The 25,362-nt window shown below is 31.1% G+C and overlaps 1 protein-coding gene across 2 annotated transcripts in view; it reads left to right on the top strand.

The window, feature by feature from the left end:
• The first annotated feature begins 715 nt into the window (after positions 1-715).
• Positions 716-25,362, top strand: part of LOC107437416 (phosphatidylinositol 4,5-bisphosphate 3-kinase catalytic subunit alpha isoform) — a 51,800-nt gene continuing 27,153 nt past the window's right edge. Inside the window, exons 1-9 of one of the 2 annotated variants that reach the window (XM_087158372.1) lie at positions 716-926; positions 3,501-3,672; positions 5,269-5,481; positions 7,287-7,496; positions 9,680-9,927; positions 15,441-15,668; positions 19,039-19,506; positions 20,656-21,003; positions 23,857-23,960. In XM_087158372.1, the coding sequence (XP_087014498.1) occupies positions 3,540-3,672; positions 5,269-5,481; positions 7,287-7,496; positions 9,680-9,927; positions 15,441-15,668; positions 19,039-19,506; positions 20,656-21,003; positions 23,857-23,960 (1,952 nt within the window). In that variant the 5' untranslated portion in view covers positions 716-926; positions 3,501-3,539. The remainder of the gene's footprint in view (positions 927-3,500; positions 3,673-5,268; positions 5,482-7,286; positions 7,497-9,679; positions 9,928-15,440; positions 15,669-19,038; positions 19,507-20,655; positions 21,004-23,856; positions 23,961-25,362) is intronic. The other variant, XM_087158373.1, reaches the window with a different exon arrangement.

Below are 25,362 nucleotides of genomic sequence, written 5' to 3' on the forward strand. Positions count from 1 at the left end.
CATCGATCCATTAAGAAATTGTCTAATTTATCAATAATTAATTATTACGTATGTCATCTCCATGGTACAGACAGTGTATTCAATCAACCATCCATAGGAATGCATACGATATTTTCCCCTTTCTTAATATTTTTCGCATTTAAATTTTTTTTTTAAAATTTATGCGATGTTTTCTTTTAGAAATATGTTTAATGTAGTTTTCAGTTCCATAAAGTCTACTAACACTAATCTATTTGAAAATCGAGACAGAAACAACTTCCTTCGTCTTTGTTGTTGCTAATTTACGTCGCTCTAGAGCTGCATAATGGGCTATTGGCGACGGTCTGGGAATCATCCCGGAGGATGATCCGAAGACATGCCATCGCAATTTTGATCCTCTGCGGAGGGGATGGCACCCCCGCTTCGGTAGCCCGACGACCTGCGTGCGAAGTCGAGCTCTTTACGGTAGCACAGTTTAACGAGGACCCATACCGCACACCCTCGGTCCTTACGCAGACTGATCCAAGTGGTCACCCACCCGCACACTGACCGTAGCCAGTGATGCTTGATTTCGGTGATCTGCTGGGAGCCGTGTCTTAACGATCAGTTCACTCTTTCGCCTATGACTTTCCATTTTAAGTCTTGCCATAGGTAGAGAGTTTTGCTCTACGCCACCTGTGGATGAATGCGGAGTCATTGCACGTAGTTGAAAGGCTATAGATTTGCAACATTTGGCAATTAATCGCTAGTTACAAATGGCTGAGGAGACAAAATTTTTACATTGCGCATGTGCGTCTGCTCAGCCAGCTATACTTTGAGACACTAATTATTTTTATACTGTACAAACACAAACATCCTGTCCCTAAACACTGCCGGGGAAAAATGCTTCCTTCTAATTTGAAAACATTTGTAAGGTAAAACATAGTGAATTGGGCCAATTTTATCATGTACGTATATTGTTTTTGTCTTTTGAGCTTCAAACTTTGATTTTATTTTCACATAATTTTACATTTATAAACTGACCGTTGTGAATGTCAATAAATTCTAATCTCAAGATTCATTCTATATGTTTTTATTTTGTATTTACACCTATGGCTATCTATATTAAAGTGAAATGTATTATTTCGACATAACTTTTTCACCTCTTAGTTCAGTTATGATCTTACCTTTTAAAAGATGTTTTCCTACCAACATTAAAAATCTTTACACTACTGCTGCTATTTTTAATAATATTTATTCTTTTTTGCTCCTTCAATCATATTTTAAAGTTTTTTTTTATTATAAAGAAATCAAAAGCTGATTAAAAATGCACCTTTTAAATGTTACTAAGGAAAAAGGTAACTGGCAACTTTTTTGAAATAGGATTCATATTATTTTCAAATTTCTTACTCTCATAGAATATATAATATCATAGTATTTTCATATTCAATAAAAGGTATTGAAAAAGTTATATTCCTTTCTTAAAATTTGGTATTTTTTAGATTATTATTAAATTTAGCAGTCAATATTTTAATCTACCTACTAAATTCATTTGTAAGTTTAAAAACTATCAAATTGGAAAACCTTCTGTTTAAATTGCAGTTTTTATATTTAACTGTATAGGAATTAAAAATGTCACATATTAATTCCTGTTCAGTTGCAATATGTTCAGTTATTTTTTTTCCCACCTTACCAACATCAAGGGCATATTTCTGTTCTGTGATCTGTCATGCCAACTACAATAGCCAAGTTGCCAAATTTACAAAAAGAAAAACACATTGATCTTTCCCAGGGGGTGGCTACGAGTTATACTTTTCCAGTTGGTCCCTTTATGTGATTTTATTTTTTTTTAAGTTTCTTGCGGGACGCTGCCTGGAAGTTGCCAAGACTTGGCGTTTATTCTGCCACAGATCATGATACGGAAATTTCCCCTATATCAAATCAAAAGAGTTTTATAGAAAGATGATAGTACGCTGCTTCCAAATTTGAACTCTTTCTAAGTGTACCTTTGAAAAAATACTTTTGTTTATCTTAATTTTTTATAATTTTATGTTTTCTTCTAATTATTGTCTAAAATAGTGTTAAATTAAGCTCAGAAAGAGCAGATTTTATCATTAATGATTTGGTGAGCTTGTCTAGTTGATTGCCAAATCTTTAACAGTGTTTTCACTACACCGCGAGAATCTCACATATTTTTTTCGTTTCTCGCTTAAAAAAATTATTACCGCGAGAAATTCGCGCATTCTATGAACCAATTTCAAAGTTCGCGAATTTCTCGCATTTTGAAAAAAATTTCTCATTCCGCGATTTAGAATAATATCCGTTTCACTTTTCTTCCTGGATCTTTCATTACATATTTTCAACATCCGCCCCATTATCTAGCTTCCCTATTTACTAGTATTGTTTTTCAGAATGCATTTCTCTGCAACCACGTGTTTACCATAGGAAAGGTTTCTTCATGTAAGACGTTCAAATTTTTGTGCGCATTAATGTAAGATGGACAAATACCTTGTGTTAAGGCAATATCTTCTACTCCGAAACAAATGCTGATGTGCAGCAAAAATATTCAATGCTTTAAAAATTAGAAGATGTTCAAAATGTATTATAATTAAAGAAATGATTTTTTTCCAAGTCTCTTTGTGTTTTTTTTTCTTTCTAATTTTTAGAAATCTCACTTAACTTTTTGAAATCTCACCCTGTTTTTGAGAAAGAATGAGAAATTCTCACCCATTTTTTTTGGTGATGAAAACACTGTTAAATTGCCATAAAACTGCTAATACTGAACTAATTTAAACACAATTTATTAAATAATTATTAGGAAACATTATAATTAAGATAATTTAGATAAATAAGGGACAAAATAATATAGATAAATAAAAGTATCTGTTTTAAGGCACACATAGAAACAGTTCAGAACAGGAAATAGCCCTTCATGGAGTAAAGTGACATGGATTCCTGTACGATTCTTATTCCTTATAATGTGTCCTGCTTCCTATAGAAGTCTGTTTCATAATTTAAAAACACCCAATGCCAAAAAAATTTTAATTGCTTTTATTTTTTAATTAAAAAGTAATGTTTTCAATTTTCTATGTATTTTTAAGACAGTCTAGTTATTGAAGTCAATTTTGCTGTTAAATCTAAAAATGCACCTATATTGTATTATTTGAAATCTTCACCAACTTAAAACTACTGATTAAAATCATAATAAAAAGAATCATTATGTTTTTATTTGTTAAGTTACTTAGCCTCTTTTGATAAAATTACGGAGATGTTTCTCTTAAAAGTATATTGTTATAAATGAACTTTTTAAATTGATTTTAAATAAAAAGGTAATAATACATACATGAAAACACTTAAAATATGTATTTAAGTGTTTGAACTCTAAGGAAAGTTTATTCAAATAAAACATTAAAATGCAGTAAGAGATAAGTTAATTATACATTTGCTTATAGTTTTTTTCTCTTCGTGATTGAAGTATCTAAATGATACAAAAAGGCAAGTTATACTAATGTAAAAATTAAGAACAATCTTTATTTTTGTAGGTTCCATCTTTTATATTCCTGATGGATTGATTGATCAATATGCCTCCTTCATCTGGAGAACTGTGGGGGCATCACTTGATGCCCCCTACTATAACAGTTGACTGCTTGATGCCAACTGGTATTATAATTCCTTTAACCTGTGTCCGTGATGCCACTCTTGAAACTGTAAAATGTAAGCCTACTTAATATTTTCTAAAATAGTTTGGAACTTTTGGAAAGAAAACCTTTATTTATATTGACTTTACTCTCTAAAAAAATGATGGACTTATAGGTTTTTAAGGATTCATTATTTTAGTTTTCTTATTTTGGAATCTTATTAAAACTTTGATGAGTATATTATTCTATTTCATATTCTCTTTAGAAAATGTTACAATTGAAGCTATTACTTTCTCTAAAAAGGTAGGTAGAAAAGTATGCTGAATTATAAAGGAAGAATTTCGTGACCCCATAGTGATCGGTTAATTTTCAAGAAAATGGTCGTAAAAGTGCCAATATATTGGACATCTAGTTTAAAATAAATTGACATCTAGTTTATAATAAACTATCTCCAATTACCTTAAAAATATCCTGGTACTGCCATCTGGTGTGTAAAATGAGAAATAAAATGTTTTCTGGGCAAAAGAAATAAATTAGTTTTATTCGTCTCATATATATAATCACTGTATTCACTCATTATTAAATATTTTACCTACTTGTTTTTAAGGCTTTTTCATTTATATTTTTGTCTTGGTGACTCAATTATTGTAATTAATTGCATTTTTTTTTATGTCTTAAAACATCAAGAAAATAAGCATTGTGTTAATCTTTTTAATGCCTGAAATAAAAAATAATGAGGAAAATTTTTAATTGAAGTTGTATAATTTTTCATAACATCGTTAAAGTTTAGTTGTGTACTCTAAGAATGAACAATTTTTATTTCTTTTAAATGAAACGCTAACTCAGAACCACATTTCCATTTTGTTTTTATATTGTATTTACAGGGTATCCACGCACCTCGAAAGTCATGAATTTCGGTATTGAACAAAATTTGTCATGATTTTAACTATTTTTTAAAGAAAGTCATGGATTTAGGTCGCTGAAAAATCTAATTTTTAAAATGGAATTTATCCCCTCCCTCCAATTTCATGGTGCTGCGAATATCTGAATTTGTAACAAAATCCCCACTCTCAGTCATATTTGATTAAAATATAAAATGTTTTTATCATGTTCTTTAAAAATTGTGTTCTTTCAAAAAAATGAAAGGAAAAACATCATTTCTAGAGCGAATTATCTTTCAAACTTCTGTGATTTCAGAATTTTTATTATTATTTATTTTTTTATTATTTCAATTTAAAATTCTAGCTGATGCTTCAAGCCAGTTATTGACGAATTTTTTTTAAATTCTGAAATGAGAACAGAAAAATCAAAAGTATTTCTTTCCTTATCAATGAACAAGAAAAGTATTTCTAGAATATAATTCTGCAGAAGAGAAATTACTTGCTTTTGTATCTTTTCAGCCATTTTATTGCTTCACCTCTTTATTTACTCTGTTTTTTAAATTAAAAATCAACAGATATGACGATGCAGATTATAACAGTTTTGGCTATACCTATCATTTCAATTAATGTTATTATTATGCTCTTTTAAATTTATTGTTGTGTTTTTGTTGGAGAAATAGTAACTTTGTTAACATGGAAAGTCATGAACTTGAAAATCTAAAATGTAGCAGATACACTGTGAATACTTATTTTTGGATTTAAAATATTGATCTTAGTTAAATGATTTTCAGCTGACCTGTGGCATGAATCGAAACGTTACCCTCTTCACCATGTCTTGGGACCTGAAATGTCATACATATTTGTATCCATCACTCAGGATGCTGAGAAAGAAGAATTTTATGATGAAACAAGAAGATTGTGTGATTTGCGTCTCTTTCAACCCATTCTTAAAGTTATTGAACCCAAAGGAAACAAGGAAGAAAAAATGCTCAACTCAGAAATCGGTATGCCTTCTTTCGCAACTATCACTAGACATTTTAAATACTAATTTATTATTTTTTTTACAGTGCTTCTAGTTAATTTAGGGCTGCACAACCTGTGGTCTGCCGACTGTCGATGTGCGGCCCACAGAGCTGATTGTGCTTCGGAAAAATCCTGATTTCTGGATTTTTCGCTAACCGTGATCCGGAAGTTTCTAGAGATCGAAGATTCAGACGTTTTAAAAAATGATTGATCGCAAATGTTTTCGGAAATCAAATTTTTATTTCGGTGGAACTTAAAAACACAGTTTATTTTATTTGTTTGTAAGGAAGAGCCAGATATTTTAAAAGCTTATATTCAAGATTAATATTCCTTTTTTATCAGTAAATAGTTATTCTAATCCTAAACTCAAGAAAGAAAGACATATTTGTAAATTTCAATTACTTCTCCAGGTCATCATAAGTATGTGTAAAATTTTAAAGACATTTTAAGTAAACTTAGAAATATTGAGAAAAAGAAAAAAACCTTGTTAAAAATTTTTTCTAATTTTTCGATTTAGACTTTTTTTTTACTCAAGAAATTTTTCGGAACTTTGACTTGGGCTCACAATCACCCCTGGGTCCACGCGAGCTTCTGAACACAATTAAAAATAATTTTAAAAATTAAAAGAAAGTGGGAAATTTTTAAATTCCTTTACCAGTTTTATCAAAAATCCAATAATTTTTTTTTGATGCTGTTATAGCTACTAATTTTTATGTGGTTTTAAAATCCTGATACAAATAATACAATATTAAGACTGGTGAGTTTCAAATTTAATTTAATTTATAACTTCTTGACATGCTTTATTTGCACCAATTTCATTGTCAATCTTAGTGTTATTTTTTTAAAAATTTTTTTTAAGTGCTGTTATTGCTATGCTTTTTCGTGCAATTTTGAAAATCCTGCATTTTTACAAAGAGATTACTTCGATATGCAAGTTTCAAATCGCAAATTTAATTAATCACTTTTTTAAGTGCTTCGTTTGTGCCAATCTCACCGTAAATCCAGGTTATTTTTCAACCATTTTTTAACGCAGTTATTGCTCTACATGACCAGTTGGGAGTTGTGATTTAGCCGCAACTTCAATGGAGATGCAACTTTTTCTTGCAGTGTTAAACTTGATAAGACTGCCAATCCTTCATGGTTGTGGATATTATGGGACTATACAATTCATGAAAGTTGGAAGAAGGGATATTTTCTCCTGTAAAAAAAGATTTTCTTTTTGTCTTTGGTCCAAGTTCATTTATTTATCATTAGAGCTTGCTCCAATGCTTTTGGGGCATTTTTTTGTTTTGTTTCAGAATGTTTTAGCATTTTTAATTTTTATAAAGTTCTCCAAAAATTATTGGATCATAATTTAATAACAATAGATTTTATTTCGCTTTCTTTTTCTAAAAAGTCTTCCTGCTCCCATTAAAGGAAATGGTTGGAATTTCTCCTAATCACTCTTCTTTTTACAATGTGCCGAGTTTGTAGACCAATCCATATAATTGTTGTATTGATACTAATTTTCCTGAAAGGTTAATTAGTTTCCTGAAAGGTTTTCCTGAAGGTTTCATGTCACTGTGTATTTTCCATTTGGTACACTTTGTGCAAAAATTACTTAAAGAGATGCATTTAAAACATTTTTAATCAATAAAAGCCATATAACCTGCCAGCTGAACATATTTTCTCCATATCTTTGGTAATTTTTAAAAAATTAATGTTGTACCAAAATATTAAAATTTAAAAAAGTAAATTCTTCTTAAAATAAATTTTTAATAAAAAGAGCATTTTATTTGTTTTCCAGGCCTTGCTGTTGGCATACCTGTTCATGAGTTTGATGAGATGAAAGATCCAGAGCTGATTGATTTCCGTCGCCACATCCTAAATGTCTGTAAAGAGACCATAGATGCTCGAGATTCCAGTACGGAAGATAAACTTGCATCTTATGTGTATCCTCCTGAAATAGAAAGTTCTAGGGATCTACCACCAAATCTTGAGAAGAAGTTGGACAAAGGTTACTTCCTGTTTTCTCTCACTACAGTAATTTAAATCCCTTCTGTAAGAACATGGTGCTTAAAAGTGCTTATTTTCGATTTTTAAAAGCCCATTAAGGTGCTTTTTTATTGGGTGTTTTAAAAAAATGCTTAATTTTCCCTTTTCGAAAATTATGTATTTTTTCTTAACCGTGTCGATTTTCGCCTTGTATTATGAGCTGGGTTCAGTGTGATTATTACACTCTCATGTGCAACTCTACTGCATTTTGCAAGATATTCTCAATTTCAGGCTTCATTTTCCACGCTCTGATATCAAACCGAAAAATCTCTCAATCATTTTATAACGGTTAATATAATGGAGAAAAGAGTTCTTTGTCAGGAACTAGTAATTTTATCATGATCATGTGAAGTCTGTGAAAATTTTCTTGCATTTTGTTAATGTATATAGTGCTTAAAAATCTTTTTTTTTGGGGGGGGGGCTTAAAAGGTGCTTATTTTTTCTTGAAAGATTTTAGCTATGCACCCTGAAGAATCTGTTATACAATATTCTAAATCATAGTGCAGTTTTAATAAAGTGATGGTCATATTAGAATATTTACAAGATGTTGCATTCCATGAACAGAATTGTGTTCCACTATTGCTATGGTTTTTCTGCAGTGCTATAATAAAGCACTCTGTAGCACCTTCTCTCTGTGCAGAATTCTCAAAGGTATCCTGTGGAGTCATGCCCAACAATCAAAGGCCAAGCACCTATTTTTAATAGCCATGGTACTATTTTGACCCTGGTCATGAACAACACTAGATCCAAAGGGTTCCCACGAGTCCGGGAGATAAGGGAAAACCTAGAAATGTCAGGGAATTTTATTGTAACTCCAAAAATCAGGGAAAGTTGAAATTTTTTTTTTACAAAAACCTGGAATATTCCTGTATTATACCTGGAAAATAACCAGTCTTAAAATTATCAGTAACTGTAATCAGTTATTGAGATTTAAGTTAAATAATTCTAACATCTATTGCAATTATTTGTTGTAAAAATTTCACATTTTAGTCGAACGGAAACTTCCTCATTTCTTAATACTTTTTTACACAGAAAATCTAATATTTCACGAAAATAATCAAAGTTTTCTGATAAGAATAGGATCTAAATTTTCATTGAAATTTACCTAGTGTACCTGGAAAAGTCAGGGAATTTTAATTAGATTAAATTTCACAAAGAACAGAAAAATAGGCAATTATTGACAAAAAATGCAACAATTAATGTCAAAAAACAATTAATAACCATAAAAAACAAGCTAACAATAAGTGACTAGCAAAAAAAAAATTAACAGTCCTGCTTAAACTAACATCTTACAACCTAATATAAGTTATTTGTCATCTTATCTGCAACAACAAATGTCACACTGATGTTACTTAAGTTGAACTACGCATATAACTGAGACAGTGCAAAATGTTTTTTTTCATAGTAAATAAATAGTTTTGAGTTGATACTGTTTTGTATCATTATTTTCCCAAAAATCACGAAGTAAAAATTATTTGACGCCACGTCAATGATCTCATTAAGCGTTTTTTTTTTTTTTTTTAAAAAATACATTGGTGCTTAAAGGTTTGCCACCCCTGTCCTATAGTTTATTTCTATTATTTCAGATGTTTCCTGTTACTATACAATTCTGTTGTTGTTTCTAATGCTAATTGCTGTACTATCAAGCCTGCTTGGTGATGCCGAGCAAATTTAAGGCAGAGTGTGTGTTTCTTGTTTTTCAGTGTCGCTTTTATGGCCAAGAATTCGACTTCTGCCTCACCATACGTCGCACCCGTTTATTTGACTGACCCATTCATACATCCTTTCATTCATTTGCAGAACGTAATTTTGAACTGAATCGGAGAACGATCGATCTCCAATCCAGTACCCCCAGAGGTACTGATTTGTCATGGGAACATGAAGGACTTTTGCGACTCGACAGATTTAACATGCATCAGTCACTTTACTACACGGGGAGTCTTCGGCCGGCGGGGTTCGAACACTCGGACACGGGCCCAGCTCCTTACCGACCAGGCTATCCCGGCCCACTGTACAATTCTTATGTTTCCGACCTCCTCTAGCAGTTTTGAATATTTTTCATTAACAACTTTTTGAAATATTTTTAACAGAATTTTGTATATTTTTCTGCATTCAAAGCAGCCAAATAAATGTGAAGTTTTTCAGGTTTTTTGATTGTTTGTGTATGGGTTCTTTCACCGACTGGAGAGAAACAGAAATACACAGTGAAGGTGTCAAAAGATGACTACCCTGAAAGTGTGACCCAAGAGGCCATTCTCAAGAAACTGAAATGCATGAAGATGTCAAAGCAGGAACAAGAGACACGTGCGAGGGAGCATCAGCATAGCTATCTCCTCAAAGTCTGTGGGGTGGATGAATATTTACTTGAACGATATCCTCTCTCACAGTATAAAGTGAGTTAATGATTCACACATATATTACTAATTACGAGTAGAATCAAATACTGTCAAGTCTATTTTAATATCCAACATTGTATGAAAACGGTAATTAAACTTTTGACAAATCAATTCATGTTAATACCCAGCATTGCTCAAACGTATCATGTTTTATTCTAAAAGAAAAACTTTTGTTCGAAATTTTTTTATACCAGTGACATACCTGCCAAGTCTCCTGTTTTTTTAACGAGAACTCCTGTATTTTATGGCTATCTCCTGTTAACCCGTATATTCTCTAATTTCTCCATAATTGAAAAAAAAAAAAACTTCAAATATGTTGATGAAGTGCCCACGGATGGTAAAAATACTTCTCTTATTCCTTAGAGATGGCCCTATTTGCCAGTTGTTGAGTGTTAATAGTTTAAGACAAGCCATGAAGGCTCAGGGGATAGAGCTTTGACCTTCCAATCAAGTAGACCGAGTTTGAAACCCAGCAATGACTGGTTGATATAAATTCCACATCCAGCTTGCACCGACCCCAGTGCTGATGTGAAATATCCTTAGTGGTAGACTGATCACGGATTAGAGTCCTCTTGCCGTGAAGCTATCTGTGAGAGGTTTTTGCAGTTTTCCTCTCCATGTAACTCAAATGCAGGTTAGTTCCATCAAAAAAGTTCTCCACGAAGGCAAATTTCTCCCAATACTTGATCCAGGAATTCCCTTGTCTTCTGGATTGGGTTCAAAATGACAAGGCTACGTAGGTGAACATGAGTGATCATAAACCCGAAATTGGTTTGGCCATTCAACGACAGTTATATAATAGAATAGTTTAAGTAATTATAAATAATGGTTTAAAAAAATCTTTAGATTAAAATTTTTATACATATTTTTTACTTCGCTAAATGTAAGTGCTTATATTATTTCCCATTTTGATTATGCATGCAAAACTTTACTCGTAGCCTGAAAAATGTCGCTAGTAAAATCTCGGTTCTTTTATGTCTCCAATGTTGGCATGCATGCAGTGAGTGGATATTGATGCATATTGTATAATGTCGCATTTTTTTGCAGATGAGCATTTATTTTTGTATTTTATTAATCATAGAAATGAATGTGATTGAAATTAATTTATATAGTTAAAATCTACTTGCTTTCTATATTACCAAGGTCCTTAAAAACTGATTAATTTTTATTTTGGAAAATAAGGGCCCTTAAAAGTCTCTTTGGTTCAAAGTTTTTAAAAGTATCACTAGTTAATTGAAACATTTTTGTTAGAATATTTGAAATTTGTCTTTCTTTCACTTAAAAGGAGAGAATACAAAAGTGTTATTAATGCCTGTTTGAGAGTGTGTGTGACCCACATTGATGTTCGGCAAAGTTCAAAAAATTAAATTCTAATAAAACAGAAGTAACACAAAATATTTTTGAACTGTAAAAAAGTTTCTATGATACTTCAATGTATTTAACTGCAACTGTAAGTTTTTAAAAGCAGTTACATTCTTTAAAATTCATAATTGTACTAAAATAAATAGTTCTGTAATAAATAAATTTATATCAATACTCGCAAAATAATTGAGTCAATACTTGCAAAATATTGAGTGTTATAAAGGAGTCATCATAGTGCTCTAAAAATAGGAAAAATAAAAAAATATTAACAAATTTCAACCCTTGCAAAAATGTTTAGAACATCTGTTCTTAAAATGATCATATATATATATATATATATATATATATATATATATATATATATATATGTGTGTATGTATATATATATATATATATATATATATATATATATATATATATATATATACCGTATTTTTCGGCGGAAGAGCCGCGGCGCTATCGAAAAAAAAGTTGTTTTTTTCCTACATGCGGCGCTTCCAACGAATTTTTTTTTTTTAGTAGCAAAAAAATTTGTCAAGGAAAGTTATTTAAGATGAAATAATTTTCGGAGAGAAGGACTATTAAAAAAAATTAATAACGAAGTCGACGAAATATTCGCCTGTATCGCGATCTGCTGCAGAACATCGCCAATTCTTAGCAAACTTTCGGCAGCAGCCTGTAAGAAAATAAATAAACGAAATAATAATTTTAAAAAAACATCGCATAAGGAGAAAATTTAAAAGGTATGCATCTTGTATCCGCCCCCAGCTTAAGGAAAAATCGCAAGCTAGAAATCTATTTAGCGCCTTGGCAATTGTAATTTGAGCGAACAGAAAAGGAAGAATATGACCCTAAATCCGACACTCACGGGACTGACGAAATGCCGAACTTCGGATCTCTTTCGGAAATTCCAATATGGCCCCCAAATATTACTATAATTCAATTCCACTGTTAATTTCAGAAAAACCAATAAATTTAGTCAAGTTTCAATCGTAGATTATGATGGTGTGGGGTGAATTTAAAACTGGCCCATCTTAAGAGAAATTTTACTAATCAAAATAATAATCTATATAATATAATCAAGAAGAAATAATCAGAATCCTATGAAAAAGAAATGATCGTTTCTTCTTTGGAGCGAGATCATAGTTCTCTTTTTTTCTTTTAGATAACATTTTGTTTCAACAAAAGACGCTTACCTCGCAAGAAGAAAAAAAAAGCTAACAGGGAACTACAAAAAAAAATTTTTTTTTTTAACAATTAATGCTAAGAAACTAGCAATGAATAAAATAACAACAAAAAACAAGCTAAAAACTAATAACGATAAAAAAAAAAAAAAAACAAGCAAGCAACAATTAACAAGAAAAAATCAAAAGCGGCAAAATAAAAAAAAAATAATGAAACGAATAAAAAACCGCAAAAGGGATAGAATTCATTTTGTTGTCCACTTAGTAGTTTCAATGTCAACTGGGTGTGGCCATTTTATGGTAAAACTCGAAGAGGGACATTTGGGGGTAAAGCACAAGCACAGCTGTCAAGATTGATTGATCAGTTTTTTCCAACTTCCATTTCTTTATTTTGTTCATTGGAAATGCAAGTGTTTTTACTTCTCACTTTATTTTAAACTGCTTCAGAAACAGATGTTTCCTTTGACACAGATTTATTTATTTTTTTTTCAAGCTTCTTTTTTATTTTTAAAAGATAAAATAAAGTAAGTTACAGCTACTTCAACAGAATAAAATTCCAAATAAAAAGAATATAGCTGATTTTTTTTTGTCTTATCAATATAAATTTCTTAAAAAAAAAAGATTACATCAGATTAAGTGCCGAATTTTGGAATGCTGGATTAGGGGTCCCATACCCTTTCTTGCTCCAATAGAAATGACACGTGGAGGAGGTGGGGTAATCCCCTCTGTTAAACATTTTCTTCTCTCTTTCTAAGTTGAGTTACATTGGGTTATTTCCATAGAAGGAGAGGGCATTCTATCCACTAAAATTCCACCCTCAAAGATTGTGAAAGTGAAACTTATTTCCCCTTCGCTCATTCCTTCAGAATTTTTTTGGGGCCTGCTTAGTTATTTCTTATTCTTGTTATTATTAGTTATTTCGTTATTATTAGCTGTTTCGTTATTATGTATTAGTTTTTCCTCAAATTGTTAACGGTAATAAATTTTAATATCTTTCTTTTAATAAATTTTTATTTTATTTTTCTTATTACATTGTTTTACGGATTTCTGTAATCAGTTTAGCCTTAATTCAGCTACTGAACATATAAATATTTTTTTTGCTGTTCTTCTGTTTTTTGGCACGGTGCCAACTGGTAAGAACAACTTTATTTTATATAGTTTTGTTGTTTTCTTTTTTTTTTGCTGAAAGAGAAAATTTTTTTTGTTGCTTTTTTTTTTTGCTGAAAACGAAATTTTTTAATATAATTCAGAAATTAAAACTTTACTTTATGAAATGCATAAAAAAATTTAATTTTTTATTATACAGATATTCTAAATGGTAATTCAAAGGTCTCTTCTAAAAGGATGCTGATATACGCGGTTTAGCGCCATTGCGGTGCTTGCGCCGGAGCGGCGCTTGCGACGAAGCGGCGCTATCGCCGAAAAATACGGTATATATATATATATATATATGTGTATATATATATATATATATATATATATATATATATATATATATATATTGTACTTCAATATTTTGATTAGCAATAGAAAGGAAAATGTTGTTATAAGCTAATACACATAATGCTAAATATTATTGGTTACTCTTAGTAATGTATTCTCTTCCAAGCCAAGGCCCACCCTCGGCTGTCGAGCCATTGACGATGGATATTGAGTGCTATGAAGGAGTCATCATAGTGCTCTGAAACAGGGAAAAAAGTATCAGCAAATTTCAACATCAATTCTTTAAATGATCATATACATACATATATTGTACTTCAATGAATAGTACAAGAAGACTATTTTAGCACTGTTCCAAATTCTTGTTTCAGTACTGACTTAATATGCACTCGATGTTGACAGGAATAGCAGAAACAATTAGTACTATGGGGGAGGGGAAACATTTCATGGATGGTAGAAACCTCCCATAGTAAATGTCGTGACAACCCTGGTTCCGTTTTATTTAATTACTTTTTGTTACCTTTCAGTGAGCTTGATAATTCCTGGTTCATAAAAAAGACTTTATTAGCAAAAAACTGAAAAGAAAGTCCCGATTTACAACCTCATCTGAATGTGGCGTTATTTCACGCAAGGAGTTTTTTAACAGATCAAAACAAGTGTCAGCCCTCCAGTGCAATGTCAGGTGAGTATACTGGATAAAGCAACACATCTCACTGAAGCTCCTGTAATTTTTGACTGATTGCCAAAGATGTGTGTGGTCTTGCTGTGAAAGAACACTTCTCTTTTACAATTGACACGTTCTGGGTGACAACTTTGTTCAAACTGTGCCTACAATACACACCCGAATTGTTTGTTCTGTTCCTTTTTTGGAGCTTAAAAAAATAGAAAAACACCACTGGTAACCTTCTTTTAATGAAGTTCTGCTTTTAAAATCATAAACCGTCGTTCATCACCTCAAGACCAAAACCATTTGTTGTAAACCACCCATTATCATTTGTTTCTTCTTTATGTTTCATGACTATTCGTGCCTTCAATTGAACTACCTTGAACCCAAATATCAAGTTTCTTTAGGTTGACTGACCTTCAATGCATCAGCCTGCCACCATCAATCTGGATGGGCCTTCCTGGAGCATCTTTCAAATCACCAATTTTAACCATGACATTCTTGTTGAGCATCTTAGCTGTAAGCAATTTTTCATAAGCTTGATGTGTATTTTTGCTTAAGTAAAACAGTGAAATGGAGCGAAAACAAACAATTTGGTCTTCCATGTTCAAAATGTTGTAAAATATCCAAAACTCAACAAAATCTCTTTCTTTTCTCCTCTTTTTTTTAAAATGGGGCTTAAACAATGATAATCACTATTGCAAATGCTTTGAATATTTCAGAAACTGCACGACTGTCATCTGTAGTAAAACAGGAAAAACGCAGTTACTTTTTACTCAATTTAATAGATTTTATGTCTTCTAAAATAGTGTTCTTAATATGAAACTTTCTTGATTTATAGTAAATTGTGTATTTCACAGTACATAAGACAGTGCATCGCTAAAGGTGAAATTCCACAATTGATGCTTATGTCAAAAGAGGGAGTTTGCAACTCATTGCCGCATTGTGATTTTCGTATGCCATCCATCATACGCAGAAATCCACTTCCACCAGCCAATGAAGAAACAATGTCACTCTGGAATGTTGATTCCATGCTGCGTATCAAAATTCTATGGGCCACATATGTCAACGTTAGAGATGTTGACAAGGTATTCAACTTTCTTATATTAGGCAACATTTAATATGTTTAAATAGTGCTTGTTAACTAACTAAAAAAACACAAAGTTCACAAAAAAATGTTTGCACGAGGTTAAAGTAGTATCCCAAGATTAACAATTTAAACATATTTTCAGTGTATTGTTTAAGTTATATACTTTTCAAATGAGAATCTGGAGATATATTTTTTTTGTAATTAACAAAATATTTCCTGTTGATGATAAAATAAGAGGCGCATCCAGAAAGCAAGTTTCCCTAATTTATAAGAAAAAAGAACTCACACTTTCAGGATCATATTTATTGGCCACAAGTACAACATAGCCACCACCAGATTTGAGGCACTTGACATATTGTGGAATCAACTTTTGTATCCCTCTGTCATAGAACTCTGCCGCCTGTGAATTCTGGTGGTGGCTATGTTGAAAAATAGCTTAAACATTGCTGTACTTGTTGCCAATAAATATGATCCTGAAAGTGTGAGTTTTTTTTTAAATTTCGGGAAACTTACTTTCGCGCCTCGTATTATGTATGTATCTTCAATGTTAATATTGCACTTACCAAGAAAAATAGTATTTTATTATAATTTTTTAAAAATGGGTGATTTATTTTTGATTTCATGTAAAAAGTTTTCTTATGTAATGCCAATCCAAATCAAAGTAAGAGAGAAAAATTATTGTAATATAAATTAATGCAATTAATAACTAATATAAATTAGCATATTTTAGTTATTGTGGTACATTGTGGTACATAATTATCTAAACCAGTGTTTCACAAAGTGTGGTACGCATACCCCCAGGGGTACAGGAACAGTTTAGCAGTGGTACATGTTCTTATGCAAAATATCTTGCAACAAACGAAAATTTCAAAAAATTTTATTTAAAAACAAAACTAGCCATGAAAATTTAGGATTGCGTTTTTTTTTGATAAAGTCCAGAATGTTCCTAATTCCATCATAAATGCATTTTTGCTTTTCATTGTATTGAACACTTTAATGTTGTTTACGTCCAGCTGATACCAATTAAATTATATTTTGAGCAATTAAAAGAATTGTACTATAAGATGTTTGAACAAAATTTTGAAATTCTCCTATACACCAAACAAGGAAGTTTAAAACAATGACGGAATAATCTTTTGTCTGGGGGATTTAAATTCTCAACAGTTGGAGAGCAGATACAATGGGGATTGTGAGATCACAAAATTAAACATGATTTATCCTCGTTTCATTTTCATACATACTTCTGTTTCTGTTGATTCAATCTCATTTAAATGTCGAAAAACATTGTTGTTCAGAACAATTCTGTTGCTTTGGTTTGACGCACGTAAGCTGAGGGTACTGTTTGTCTAAGATAAGTACTATTCCCGCCACAAAGCCTGCAGCTGTCTAGTGCTATGGAAACAAGAAGAGGGTATTTTAGGAAGGGTAGCTTCGATGAAGAGGTTTCCTTTTCTCTTGCCGAAACCAGTTCTAAAGAGGGACCCCGCACCCCCACTTGAAATAATCATACCTCGTTACCATAGTCACCGCCACAGCTCCAGACGAATGTCTGGAAGAGTACCTATCTTAGACAAACAGTAATCATGCTTAACTGCCTATTGCTTTGATATAAATCTGTCACACTTTGTGGATTATTTTTTGGCGTAGCCTAGTTCAAAATTTTAGATAATTTGTTGATTTGCAGTCATCATTTAATTATCATTCATTCACAACAACATCTGCACAAAATGACTTGTAAACATCTTTATGTAGCAGAATAAAAAAATTATCTTTGGTGACATTTTTGAAAAAATGAGTGTAGTTGAGAATTTAATAACTAGTATGCCAAAAATAATTTAGTTCCATGAGTTGGTTAACGAACTTAAAAACGATTTTACCACTTGTCCCATGACCTGTATCCAAAATTTGCAGAAAGATGCATTGTTTTATGTTTCTTCTCTGATTTGTTATTTTTGCTTTATTTATTTAATTTTTTTTTTTTTTTAAATTTTGAAATCTCAATGGAAACAATTTTCTCACAACACATTTCATAATGTTTTAATCATTACAGAATAATTTTTATAAGTCAAGTATGATATCTTACCATTTTATTTCCAACTTTTATACTAAAAGCAATTTACACTGTAACATGCAATTTATAAAATTTTATCAAATGTTGTTTTAGTAAACAGGTTGCAATTTTTGCATTTGTGAACCTCTGGTCAAAATCAGTTAAACATTAACAGTCTCTAAGAATAATATTTTGACTATTATTAATGCTGAATAGTTGGGTGACATAATCAGAAAAGTAGAATATTAAAAAGATCAAAACCTGAGACTAAACATATTTTTTTCCAGCATTTAAAGAACTTATATATATGTATAACATTTATGCTGTTAAAAAAATTTTTGAAGTAATTTTTAACTGTTGAAAAAAATTGCTTTGTTGCAGTTTTAATTGTAAAACTCTTTATTTATCGAGAAACAGAATTACTTTTGTAAGAAAAAAGATGTTAAATTCTAAAGTAATGATCTTATTTTGCTTAAAATTGTTGTGTGGATATTTCTTTTATGATTCTTCTTCTTGTAGAGTAAATCTATAAGCATTTGTACATGTACTGCTTGAAAAATAAAAGGAATATTTATTACATTGGATATTTTACAATACAATCAAAGTTCTACAAAACTCAATATCCAGGGTGCATACAGACTTCTTATACTCCTTAGAAACTCCTTGTAAAAAAAAAAGTCTCCAAGGAGTACTTGGAACTACTTAGATTTCTAAATTAGTCCTTAGAAACTCCTTAGATTATTGTGTTGCATAAATGAACTTACTAAGTACGTAATTTGCTGTCCAAATAGGGAAACTAAATTATATGACTTAGCTGTCAAAATCTAATAGTTTAAGAAAACATTAAAAGAAAAAAAAATTGAATTGCAAGAGTTAGAAGAAAAAAATAACAGCAAATAATTTCAATTTTGCACGTTACAAGCAAACTTAATTAATAATTTACTGTGATTTTTTTGTTGTTGTTGTATGAAATGCCTTAGATTTTCTTATGTATTCAAATTTAAAAATATAAGATTGGTAGGTTTTTATGTTAATCTTTAACATTTGTACTTTAACAAGATTTATTAAAATATTTGAAACTGGAAAGTGTATGTGTAAAAGTGATAACTTTAAGTCCTTAAAATTTTAGACTCCTTGGATAGTCTTTGAAATTCTTCTTCTGATCTCTGTATGTACCCTGTCAATATCTGTAAACTTTAATTTCCCCTAAACCATATTATCTTTATCAGGTGCAAACAATGAAGATTGCAGGTTTCTGTAACTAAAGAATTAAAGGGTTTTAAATGCTATAAAACACTAACAAAGATCTTTCCCACAGATTTATGTTAAAACAGGAATATTTCATGGAACTGAGCCTCTGTGTGCAACTCAGGACACGTCTCAGGTTGTTTTCTCAAACCCTAAATGGGAAGAGTGGTTGGATTATGACATCTTCCTCCCGGACATCCCGAGGAGTGCGAGGCTCTGCCTCTCTGTCTGCTCCGTATCCAAAAGAAAGAGGAGAGAGGAGCATTACGCTATAGCCTTTGGGAACATTAGCCTCTTTGACTACAAAGAGAGGCTGCTGTCGGACAGGGTCAGCGTTCACTTGTGGGGCATGCCGAAAGGCATGGAGAACGATCTTTTGAACCCCATCGGCACGCCGGGATCCAATCCCAACAAGGACTCTCCTTGCCTGGAACTCGAGTTCGAAAGATTTGGCAGCCCCGTCGTTTACCCCTCCACGGAGCAGATTGAAAAGTATGCATCCTTTGCCTCAAAACTGGAAGAGCGGGAGGACAAATTGGTATGATTACATTTTTTTTCTATCTCTATTTTCCATTTTAAGATAAATTAATTATAGTCAGACCTCGATATAAGGTCACCCTAAGGGACATTGCCAAAAGTGACCTTATAAGCGGGGAGACCTTTTAACAGTTTCATTAGAAGTTCGTAATTAATCGTGTAAATAGTACACATTATGATTTTTTAAAAATGGTAATGCAAACGAAAATGACCGGCCATAAATTAAATATTTAAGTCAATAAATTTTAACAGAATTAGTAAAAAATTAAAGAAAGTTAGATTTTAAAAAAAAATTGTAATTTAAAATAAAGCTGTTTACAAATATCCTCAAAGTGTACATGCCTCATTTAAAATAATCATTTATGCAGGTCTGTCTCGTTTTTGGTTGCATTTTTCGAACAATGTTTTCTAGGTTTTGTAACTTCTCAAAATGTTCCTCAGCTCCCTCAGGGCTTGTAAAAAATTCCGTATGACATTTATTGGCTTGAAGGCTTCCGCTTGGGTTATAGCTACAGTCTCAAGATCACTGTCATTGTCCTCCCTGTCCACAACTTGTGAAACAATTTCAGAAATTGTAGCTTGTTCGTTGGCTACAACATTTACCTAGGATTCGAGAGGGGTAATTGCCTTGTAAGGAAGTTAAATAGGCTTTTGTTAGAAAAGAGCTCCCCTCGCCTCAGATAAAAATGACCTTATAAGCGATAAAGATTTTTAAAACTTGACCATATATCCAATAATCTGTGACAAAGAATTCCTATTCAGAGAGCCAGGGCTTTGGAAAAGTGACCTTATATGCAGGGTGACCTTATATGCGGTTGACCTTGTATCGAGGTCTGACTGTATTTTTTAAATGAGTGTAGATTTTGTTATTTTAAATATAGTCTACAATAGTGTCGAAGGCGTAAGTATTTGCTTTCAGACAATCTGTCGATTCTACGATAATACAGACTATGACGATACAATTTCAAAAGATTGTAAAAGCTGAAAATTAATAAAATTTTTAATTATCTTTAATCATTTTAGTCATAAATTGCATATTTATTTATTACCTTCATTTAGAAAATAATTACAAGTTTTTATAGTTTTATTCTTAAAAAGTTGGTCATTTTTAAGGGAAGAACATCCCTGATATTTTCTGAATATCTTTTAGACATTAGATCCAGCTGATTTTGAGGCTCTGAAAGAAATCATTGCCAGAGACCCCCTCTCGGAAATATCGGAGCAAGAGAAAGAATTTCTGTACAGGCTGCGTAAGGAGTGCAGAGCACTCCCGGACTCCCTGCCGAAAGTTCTGGAAGCCGTGAAATGGAACAGCAGAGACGAAGTGTGTCAGATGTACATGCTCCTGAAAGACTGGCCGCAAGTCTCCACAGAAGTGGCTCTGGAACTGTTGGATTGCAAATATGCTGATAAAGTGGTTCGTGACTACGCTGTCCAATGGTTGAATAGAAGTTTATCAGATGATCTCATGTCACAATATTTGCTGCAGTTAGTTCAGGTATCAAAAAGATATTCTTCATAAATCCTGTACATAGCTACCAAGTCTAGTGGATTTTGTACATTTTAAAAAATTCCCTATTGAAATAGAATTTATATACTGATTATTGCTTTGCTAGAATATTTAAGTAAGTATTACTAGTATATAATGAAGCCAGACTCATTTATAGAAATCAGTTTAAAACTTTCTCTTTTTTTTTTTGTCCTAAAATGTTCAGATTATTTTTATTCAGAACTCCCTTTTTAAATTAAAGTCCCGCACTGGACTGATCGTTAAGACACAGTTTCCAGCAGATTACCGAAGTCAGGCAACACTGACTACGGTCAGAGTGCGGGTGCGTGACCACTTTCATTAGTCTGCATAGGGACCTAGGGTGTGCAGTATTGGTCTCGTTAAATTGTTCTACCGTAAAGTGCTCGACTTTGCATGCAGGTCGTTGCAAAGTTGCGGGAGGGGGGGCATCCCCTTCGCAGAGGGTCAAAATTGTGATGGCATGTCTTCGAATCATCCTCAGGGATGTTTCCTAGACCGTCGCCAATACCTCATTGTGCAGCTGTAGTGTGACATAAATGACCTACAACTTTTTAAATTAAGAAAATCAAATCTTAAGTATTTTTTATGAATAAAGTGCCTATTACTATTATGAGTAAACATAATGCACAACATTTCAAGCATATTAATGCCAATCATGACTGGAAAATATTGCAGGTTTTGAATGACTATAAAAATCCCTAAAATTCCCTATGTGTAAATTATTTAGCATGAAATTTATATTTCGTAAAATCTATTGGATTTTTTCCCTATGTATGTTGGCAGCTATGACTGTACAAAGGCATAATAGATTGGACTAAAATAATTACGATTTTATTTATTTAATAGTCCTTTCTAGTTACATCAAAATAATACACTGTTCATCCCAAAATAAAAATTACAGAATCATTTGATATCGTGTTATTTCTCGAGACCACTATCAAGAAATTCTCTCTTTTGAGACGCACTAAAAAGCCTACTATACCATGTCTAAAATTAATTAAACAGAATTGTCATTAACAAAGCAAATAAGTTTATAAATGTAACTTTTCCAAGAAGAAAAGTATAAAAACTCCCCCTTTGGGAAAGTTGCATAATTCAGATGAAAAGATTGAAAATAAAATAAGGGTGGAGAAACCTGTATGAACAACAACATAAATATTTATTATGTTGGAGAAGGAATAAATCAAATCTTGATAGAAAACTCTTGAGGAAACAGTGAAATGATCAAATATAATTTCAAAAGCCGTAGGAAGAACAATGTGAAAGAGCTTATGATGTTTTGAACACTTTTTCAAAAAGTGAAATGGCAATTGCTATATCCCTCCGAGATTTTATTGGTGTGAAATACGCCTGTTAATAATTCAAACTCTGGGAGCAGGAAAAGAATTTATTCCAATGAAAACATTCATTATTAGGTGCTTTCATGCATACCTCTGAAGTGGCATTTTTATTTATTTTTCTTGTCACGAGTGCTAATTTAATAAATAATTCACTTTTAATATTTATTTATAAATAATTCAATTTTAGTTTATTTTTGAAGGTCTTCGAGCAATGGGATAATAACATTTTTAAATTGTTTAAATTTTTGTTATAAAATTAATAATGAAAATTTTCAATATAAATTATTTTTTAAAAAAATGTTTCACACGTAAAGTTTTGGCGATGTAATGATGAACACAAAATTAGAATTTTTGATACTACAGTACGGAACTCGTTATCCGGAAATTGGAAAACCAAAAAACCGGAACAAATTTCAATAAATTTTCCCGCCATTTGAAAAATTTTTTTTCCGCATAGGATTTTAGGATTTTTTGTTCTTTTTTTGAAGATGTTTACCTTACCATCATTTTGAAAATAATCATTAGTGTATTACTTCATCGTTGTTTCTTCTTTTTAAGATTATTTCCAAATATTATTTTTTTTCAGTTGGGTTTAACAATAAAAAAAAACGGCTTTTTGTAGCAATTCAGAAAACCGGAAAATCAGTTATCCGGAATAGCGATAGTCCCGATCGTTCCAGATAATCGGTTCCCTAATGTATTTCTTCTACATTTAGATATTAAGTCTTAACACATTAGAATTGAAGTTAAATTCTAAAATATTTGTGAAATTTTTACTCTGGAAAGAACTTTGGTTTTCTATGGTTTATAAAATATTGAAAATCAAGGACATTTTGCTTTTTACATACTTGTACAAGTCTGTTATGAAATAAGATGGGATTTTTATCAGTTTATGCCTAAAATTATATATAACAGGGGTATGTTATGTTCTAAATGAATCACAGACATTTTCTTTTCTATTATTTAGTTAGTCAAAAAGTAATTATGCATTTTGACTTTCAGGTGATAAAATATGAATCATACTTTGACAACAATTTAGCCAAACTTCTACTTCGACGAGCACTTTCAAATAGAAAAATTGGTCACTTCTTCTTTTGTAGCAATTCAGAAAACCGGAAAATCAGTTATCCGGAATAGCGATAGTCCCGATCGTTCCAGATAATCGGTTCCCTAATGTATTTCTTCTACATTTAGATATTAAGTCTTAACACATTAGAATTGAAGTTAAATTCTAAAATATTTGTGAAATTTTTACTCTGGAAAGAACTTTGGTTTTCTATGGTTTATAAAATATTGAAAATCAAGGACATTTTGCTTTTTACATACTTGTACAAGTCTGTTATGAAATAAGATGGGATTTTTATCAGTTTATGCCTAAAATTATATATAACAGGGGTATGTTATGTTCTAAATGAATCACAGACATTTTCTTTTCTATTATTGAGTTAGTCAAAAAGTAATTATGTATTTTTACTTTCAGGTGATAAAATATGAATCATACTTTGACAACAATTTAGCCAAACTTCTACTTCGACGAGCACTTTCAAATAGAAAAATTGGTCACTTCTTCTTTTGGCATTTAAAGTAAGCCCCTTCTGAACATTTATTGGAGTGCTCAGTTTGGTGTTTAAAAGGTTTATTGTGTCTAATAGTTTAATAATCATTATTTCAGTATCTTTGAATATTGAATAACAAGGTATTAGAAAGTTATATTAACTTACAATAATTATTTTTAATTAATTGAGTCATTTGTATTAGTATCAATTTGTATATGTGTTAAAGCTGAACATTCAAGTCAGGAATCAATCAGTTTGATGAAATTTAAGTTAAATAATTAAATGCTATGTGACTGGAAACCTTGATTTGTAGTAATATTTAAGATAATAGAAGTTAAGATATTGCAGTTTTGCTACATAAAGTTCCATATTTTGAATACAAATGTTTCAATTTATTAAAAAAATGAAGCGGACTGTTTGAGAAAGAAATAATTCTCCCCTAAGCAATAGAATAAAATTCCAAAGTTACAAATACATTTATAAGCTATTTTATTTAAAATGCATTATTTTTCACATAAACAGGGCACCTGCAAAGTCATAAATTTCGGTATTGGACAAAATTTGTCGTGAAATGTCATGATTTTAACTATTTTTTTAAAGAAAATCATGGAAAGTCATGGATTTAAGTTGACAAAAAATCTAATTTTCAAAATGAATTTTACCCTTCCCTCCAATTGTTTGAATGTCTGAATATGTAGCAAAATCCCCACTCACAGTCATGTTTTATTAAAATATAAAATGTTTTTATCATGTTCTTTGAAAATATAAAATGTTTTTATCATGTTCTTTGAAAATTGTGGTGTTCTTTTTATAAATGAAAGCAAGGGCATCATTTCGAGAGTGAATTATCTTTTAAACTTCTGTGATTTCAGAATTTGTAGTATTATTTTTATTTTATCAATTTAAAATTTTAGCTGAAGCAAGCTAGTCATTGACGAAATTTTTTATTCCGAAATGAGAACCGAGAAATCAGGAGTATTTCTTTCCTTTCCGATGAACAAGAAAAGTATCTTTAGAATGTAATTCTGCAGAAAAAAAGAAAAAAAATTATCGCTTTTGTATTTTTTTCAGCTATTTTATTGCTTCAACTCTTTCTTTACTCTGTTTTTTTTAAAATTTAAAATCTATAAATATGAAGATGCAGAGTATAGCAGTTTTGGTTATACCTATCATTTCAGTGAATGTTATTATAATGCTTTTTTAAATTTATTGTTGTGTTTTTGTCGAAGAAAATAGTAACTTCGTTAAGTCATGAAAAATTCTTGGAATTAGTCATGGAAAGTCTTGAAAAGTCATGAATTTGAAAATCTAAAATGTAGCAGATACTATATATATATAAAGCATCTAATTTTAAATTGTCTAAATTATGTGAAATTATTATCTTCTGTGAAATCTTAGACGCAAACATTTTTTTCTTATTGTTAAATAAT

The sequence above is a fragment of the Parasteatoda tepidariorum genome, chromosome 2 (genome assembly GCF_982258835.1).
Source record: "Parasteatoda tepidariorum strain Cologne lab strain chromosome 2, Ptep-v5.0, whole genome shotgun sequence".
NCBI lineage: Eukaryota > Metazoa > Arthropoda > Arachnida > Araneae > Theridiidae > Parasteatoda > Parasteatoda tepidariorum.